Below are 6,388 nucleotides of genomic sequence, written 5' to 3'. Positions count from 1 at the left end.
ATTTTCTAACAATTGAAGCTCATAATGACACACAATATCACATAGTTAAATAATGAATTGTACATATTAGGAATCACTTTTTCTTTTATTATTGGAACAATGATATCAATAAATAAAATTGAACACTCAATGTGCAATGGTTGACTAGTCATGTTTATTAACAAACTTTGAAATCTAAGCTCATATTCGTTCACAGCTCATTTAATCTTTCTTTACATTTTATAAATTTTTAATTAACAAATGATTAGTAAAAGCCTTGGCTAAGTCCCCAAATAAAGTTAAAAGTTAAGAAATAAAATCAATAAATTTATAATATATCAAGTTCCATGAAAAAAAAATTTCATGTAACATCTCAATATAAAGTTGATCAGAATATGCTGCTTTGGATGTATATGTATGAGTTGACGAATCACCTCTACCACCACACATCATAAAACTAGGTGTTATATGTCACATGCAAATAGATAATGTACCATTCATCTTCATCCTTTTTATGAGGCTTTTGTAAATCATAAATATTTTATATCTCATTCATGAAGGTAGCACAATTAGTGGGAAAAGTTGGGTTATAGAACAAAAGTCTTGTGAGTAGAAAAAAAGGGAGTGGAGGAAACGAAAGGCATATGAGTGTGAAAAGGGAGAGTGAACCAAATAAAAGAGTAAATGAATAGTTAAAGGTGATGTGTATCTAGACTAAGACATTAGATCGATATAGATATATGAATTTATCAATGAATAAAAGGTATAGTTATATATACAATAGGAAAAGATAGAAGAGTATAAGAAAATAAAAGAGTAATAAGCATCGATTAGACAACAAATATCTTCTAGAAGAAACCAAAACCTTACAAAAAGACTAATCATAATCTAATCTTCAATTAAACATACCTTAATAATAAATTCAAAATTAAAATACCAATATAAATGATCTAACATAAAAACAAAAACATAAAGTTGAAGGGTATGCACTTTAATACCTTACAGTTACAACCATAAATATGGAACCATGCAAGAACTGGTCAATCCCAAAGTAAACTTTGTGGAGAATATTAATAACTTTGTTGGCCTCACGGAATTGGGAAAAGGTACGGTCCATAACTAAAGAGTAAATGATCTACTGTATCACCCCGAGAGCTCCCTATCATCTAAATTAGTTAAAAGTGAAAAATTCCCTTCCAACCGACGTAAATAATCTGATTCTCACGCACAAGTCATGCAATTTACCACCGCATGTGCATTCATGAGACGGAGAGAGATATAGATGTCAAAGGGCAGGTGGGCACCGTTGAGTGACATGACCTTCAATGATGTCACGATTTGCAATAAAGAAACAAGTCCCGAATTTTCTTTCTTCTCACCCTGAAAGAATGGTATTTTCGAAATTTACTCAAATTCACAGAGATTAGTGGTAACATTTCACCATATGTCATTTCTTTCTATAGCCCTAGTCAATTCTAGGAGCACACCCATTTCCTCTCTACCGATCTTTTTTCAGCTAATGACTTGGAGAAAGGCTCCCTGGTTATAGACTTCCTTTTTCTTTCCAAGGTGTAGTTAAATCTCGTGCTGCAATTCAAAACAAAACTTATGAGTCTACTCTAGTCTATAGTTAGTCTATCCATGTGGCCAAGCCTCGGCCTGTGTGTCACAGACACAGAGCTCAGAAAGAAACAGTATTTTATTGATTTCTGTGAAACATTAAGAAAATTATAATCTGCCACAGCCCTATTGTTTGGAATAGGGGATTGACTTGGAAAACTGGCTACTTTGGCGTATCGTTTGTTTCAATCTCCACAAGGAATTTCGAGGATTTCAGTGCCCTCTGCTGTCTCAAGATATTTCATGTCCTATACGCCCTAAAGCTGATTGTTTAAAATCTGCACAAGGCCTCCTGACTATAATATAGCCTATCTTGTATCTTTCCTCATGTAACCGTACTTATGTGAAATCTAGATGTTATCTTCCAGGACAGTTTGCAGAGAGTGAAGGAGAAAGCTATGGGATTGGCATAGGATGATACTGGTGCAGGTGATATTGGGTTACAGATAGCATTCTCACTATCAGTCTATGGTCTGTCAGGATGTGACTGATTTCCATCAATTTATGGTTCAGTGGTTTGATTATGAATTAAGTTTTTTTGTAGCCAGATGACATGGGCTGGTCTTCTTGATGGGAGATCTATAATGTTGTTTTGTTGGAATTCTAATGTAGGGAGATCATTCGGATTATGGATTAAGTTTTTGCAGAGAGACGACATGGCTTGGTGATCTTGATGGGACATCTCTTATGCTGATCATAAGGATTACAGAATAAATTTTTGTAGTGAGACGACATGGGTTGGTGTCCTTGATGGGAGATCTCTAATGCTGTTTTCTAGAGTTCTAATATAGGGAGATCATAAGGATTATGGATTAATTTTTTTGTAGTGAAATCACATGGGTTGGTGATCTTGATGGGAAATCTCTAATGATTTTTCCTTGGAGTTCTAATGTAGGGAGATCATAAGGACTATGGATTAGTTTTTCTAGTGGGAAGATGTGGGTTTGTGTTCTTGATGGGAGATCTCTAAAGCTGTGATCTTGCCATATGGATGGATTTGTAATATAGGGAGAAAATAGTGTCATAAGCATTTGATATTTCTTGGGATTTTCCTGGACTCAGATGATTCCACCAATGAACTATTTCACAGATCGTGGACTTTTGAAGAATTGGGATTGCATGATATCAATGGGTTTTTCTGATTCTTATGGAATCTTGAACTGTTGTATGGGAATAGTTCTCACAATGATGGCCATGACTGCATGGTTATGTATAATCAGAAGTTGAAAGGAAGGAATAGGGGAGAATATGGAGGTTGAGGGAGAAGAAAGTAGTTGTAGCAGTGGGCAAGTATTTGGGACTACTAGTGGATTGAACTCAGGCAGACGGAGTCTCTCAGATGGGGATGGAAATGATGTTTTGGCAAGGAGTTGTAGCACTAGTACTGTGGAAGGAAATCAGGAGACCAGGAGCAGAGGCAGTGGGGCTGTAAGACAGTATGTTCGTTCCAAAATGCCTCGCCTTCGTTGGACTCCAGAGCTTCACCATTCTTTTATTCATGCCGTTGAACGACTCGGTGGGCAAGACAGTAAGTCCTATTTCTAATAGATGTAGATATGACTGTCTACAATAATTTATATAAAAGAAATGAAAAGAGGAATCTAAGACTGTTGGATTCTCTAGCTCTGATTTCATGAACCGCCGTGCAGGAGCAACACCTAAGCTAGTGCTACAGCTGATGGACGTGAAAGGATTGACTATTTCCCATGTTAAGAGCCACCTACAGGTAGTGTCAGTGTATGTACTATCTATGAATCTGTGTTTCCTTCTCTCATTTGTAATCTATAATCTTTTGGTTTCTAATGTTATGTGATGTACTTTCTGTTGCTGTCTGTGAAGATGTATAGGAGCATGAAAAACGATGAAAATGGACAAGGTGGGTGTTCAAATTAATCATTTCCCCTATTATTTTCTTGAATCATTATGTCAAGACCTTTGATAAAGCTAAGAACAATAATCACATTAATTGGTAGTCATTCACCATTTCAAGAGTTCTGGATGTGTGTATAGGACGGGTCATTCACTGGGTGGCTCAAAGTTCTCAATTTTACATTTATTCAAAAAAATTTAGAGTATGATCTTGATGAATAAAAATTGTCTTCTTAATCAGCTCAATCTAAGAATGAATCATGAAATATGATCATACGTTGAATTATTTATATGATCAAATTCAGAAACTAACAAGCTTCCAAAACCCAGGCTGTGAAAAGTTATACCCCTAATTGCAGTTAGCCTTGATGGGCTATAGATGCTGACCTAATTCATGATCTGCCCCACATAATAAAAAGCTAACGTGCCAACCACAAACATTGATGGTGAATGCTATTCCGTGGCTTAGACCAGGAAAAGATAAAGAGAATCTAAGGGACATTCGAATTCAGATCTAATCTGTTTTATTAGAAAATCCTGTAGAAGAAAATTTGGGAATGTATAATTTATATTGGATTCCTCCATTACTTGAACAGGAATAGGGCAGTCGGAAAGGTTCATGGAAGGCGCACAGGAAAGTATTGCAGATTGCTTCTCTCTTTCAAGAACAACCACGACAGCAAGGTTACGACACTACGAAAATGAGAGATTTATGGTGAATGAAAATTATGAAACTTCCCATTACTGTAATCTTCTTCCTCGGCACGCCTTACAATCTTTTGATCCTAGCAATCCAACCAGGTATATGTTAATATTATTTCAATAAATTATATACAGATATGTCAATAGATTTTATAGATCTTGATGCCCAGTTAGCTTTTGGCACTATTTCGTAAACAACTAATTAAGTTTGACAGAAAATTCCAGTTGCTTAGGTAGAGAGAATTTTCTCATACGAACAGAAATGTAAATAATGGGTACTCATGGTGATTATCATGTCATGTGTAGGCATAACGGGAGTCCTTGGGCGAGCCATCGGGATTGGCTTTTCAGGTCATATCAAAACCAAATTGCCAATAATAACATTTCAAGGCATTTATATGGATGGGCTACTTCTAGGCATTTTGATTGTAATAAGACCAACCAAAATCTACATGCTTTGTCTTGTGGAAACCCCCAAGCAGAGCTCTCAAGTACTGCAGATGACAATAATTGTTCTCTCCAATGGGGTAAAAGCAATGAACTTATAGAAGTTGGGAGTGCGGGAAAACCATATAAAGAAGATCATATTATGCCTGGCTTCACTGGGCATATTGATAACTGGCACGAGCAAAGGCCAAATACCAGACATATAGAGGGTGGTTGGTTGGATTCTAATAGTAGTGCTCAATTGTCCACGATGGACTCAGATGATTTGTCCCACATAAGACTGGGGGGCCCATCCTGCAATAATTCCCAGAAGAAATTTTGCCAAACCCTAGCCAAGGCCAGTGAAGCTCATTCAAATGCTTTAAAGAAAGGTCAACTGTCTTTGGAGCTCCAGGTATTCTTCCATTTCCACTTATATTTATATCTTAGAGTTGATCCTTTGGGAATAGCTTTCAGGTTATAAGAAAAGGAAAAAACACTTCTTATTCCCTATTATTCTCATCTACATGATTTTTCTTATTATTTCTTTGGTTTAGCAGCTACAACCAAGACTACAAATACAAGAAGAGGAGCAAACTAAGATTTCTAAACATCAGGAGCAGTCAAATGACAAGCCAGAGAGAAAGAGGAAATCTAGAGAATCCACCATTAATGGAGGTGATGATGAGGATGAAGAGGAAATTGATAGTAGATTGTCTCTTTCATTATTCTCCAAACATAAGAAGAATGAGGGTACAAAGTTTCTCAACCAGACCGCCATGAAAGAAGAAGGTGGTTGCAAGCCCAAACAGTTTTTGTTGCAGCAGCAAGCAGATTGTGTTCCTACCTTAGATCTGACAATGTCACTTCGGGCATTGTAATGAGCACAAGCCAAAACATAAGCCGGAAAATTATACAAATAAGGTAATCCTTTAGAACATTTTGTGATTATGTTTCTCCTATCTGTGGTTGTCTACAACTGAATTATTGCTTAAACTAATAAATAACTCTAATGATCTTATTTATACACAGTCAAACCAGCAGGTTTCTTTGTACACTTAGAATTGACTTACAATAAATTTTCAGATTTAATTGCCCGTACTATGCCTTGACTAGCAATATTTTGGCATGCTTTCATTTTGTTTTCGAACCACTAATTTTGGCAGAAAAGTATTGGTTTGAGAAAGCTGTATATTTGGAAAAGTAGATCAAATTTATTGAAATATTAATAAATCGTACACATGTTAGTGTCAAATTTTAATTTGAGGATAAATGCCTACGCCTGTGAGAATATAATGTTTCGTTTGATATTAGATGGACATTTTTTAGGGTGAACCAGGAATAGAATAGGGTGGACCAGGACTGGAATAAAGCAGGGGATTTAGAGATTTAGTCGATTTGGAATGGGGCTCCTGGGGGGTTTGATGCATTCATTTCTCTCTCTATATGATCGTTTTTAGAAGGAGAATGAAGGAAGATTTGTAATGGTGATCTATTAGAATACAAACTAAGTATATGTAAGCAGGTTCAATTATTTTCATAGAAGAGGGACCATGGAATATTTTATATAGATTTTATAAAGTATCTATAAGTAAAGAAGTCTACTATAATGTAAATAATGTCATTCTTTTCATAATGATCTCTAGGAATAACTTGAAGTAGGTCTTTTGTGTTTAGAATCTTTGTGAGCTAGAAACTTTCTGAAGTTATCTATTATATGATCTTTTGTACTTTAATATACAATCTCTTTTCAATTGATTCTCTAATGTAGTTTTGTTCAATCACCTCTCAT

The 6,388-nt window shown here is 35.7% G+C and overlaps 1 protein-coding gene across 3 annotated transcripts; it reads left to right on the top strand.

The window, feature by feature from the left end:
• Positions 1-1,370: 1,370 nt before the first annotated feature.
• Positions 1,371-6,106, top strand: LOC131048577 (uncharacterized). Of its 3 annotated transcripts, XM_057982587.2 has the most exons (7): positions 1,371-3,127; positions 3,249-3,325; positions 3,439-3,475; positions 4,065-4,269; positions 4,477-5,011; positions 5,154-5,520; positions 5,926-6,106. In XM_057982587.2, exons 1-6 carry the CDS (start codon positions 2,848-2,850, stop codon positions 5,475-5,477), a joined length of 1,458 nt encoding a protein of 485 aa, XP_057838570.1. In that variant the 5' UTR covers positions 1,371-2,847; the 3' UTR covers positions 5,478-5,520; positions 5,926-6,106. The 3 variants fall into 3 exon arrangements, with proteins under 3 accessions (XP_057838570.1, XP_057838561.1, XP_057838576.1); XM_057982578.2 differs by lacking the exon at positions 5,926-6,106 and having other exon boundaries at positions 5,154-5,867; XM_057982593.2 differs by lacking the exon at positions 5,926-6,106 and having other exon boundaries at positions 1,374-3,127; positions 5,157-5,862.
• The last annotated feature ends 282 nt before the right edge of the window (positions 6,107-6,388 follow it).

Source organism: Cryptomeria japonica, chromosome 7 (assembly GCF_030272615.1).
Source record: "Cryptomeria japonica chromosome 7, Sugi_1.0, whole genome shotgun sequence".
NCBI lineage: Eukaryota > Viridiplantae > Streptophyta > Pinopsida > Cupressales > Cupressaceae > Cryptomeria > Cryptomeria japonica.
Note: the sequence above shows the minus strand (reverse complement) of the source record. Positions and strands in the feature narration are given on the sequence as shown.

Excerpts from the sequence above, each read along its gene's own strand:
- LOC131048577 (XM_057982587.2), top strand. The coding sequence starts at position 2,848 with ATGGAGGTTGAGGGAGAAGAAAGTAGTTGTAGCAGTGGGCAAGTATTT. Across the intron at positions 3,128-3,248 it reads ACGACTCGGTGGGCAAGACA|GAGCAACACCTAAGCTAGTG; the intron begins GTAAGTCCTATT and ends ACCGCCGTGCAG. Across the intron at positions 5,012-5,153 it reads AACTGTCTTTGGAGCTCCAG|CAGCTACAACCAAGACTACA; the intron begins GTATTCTTCCAT and ends TCTTTGGTTTAG.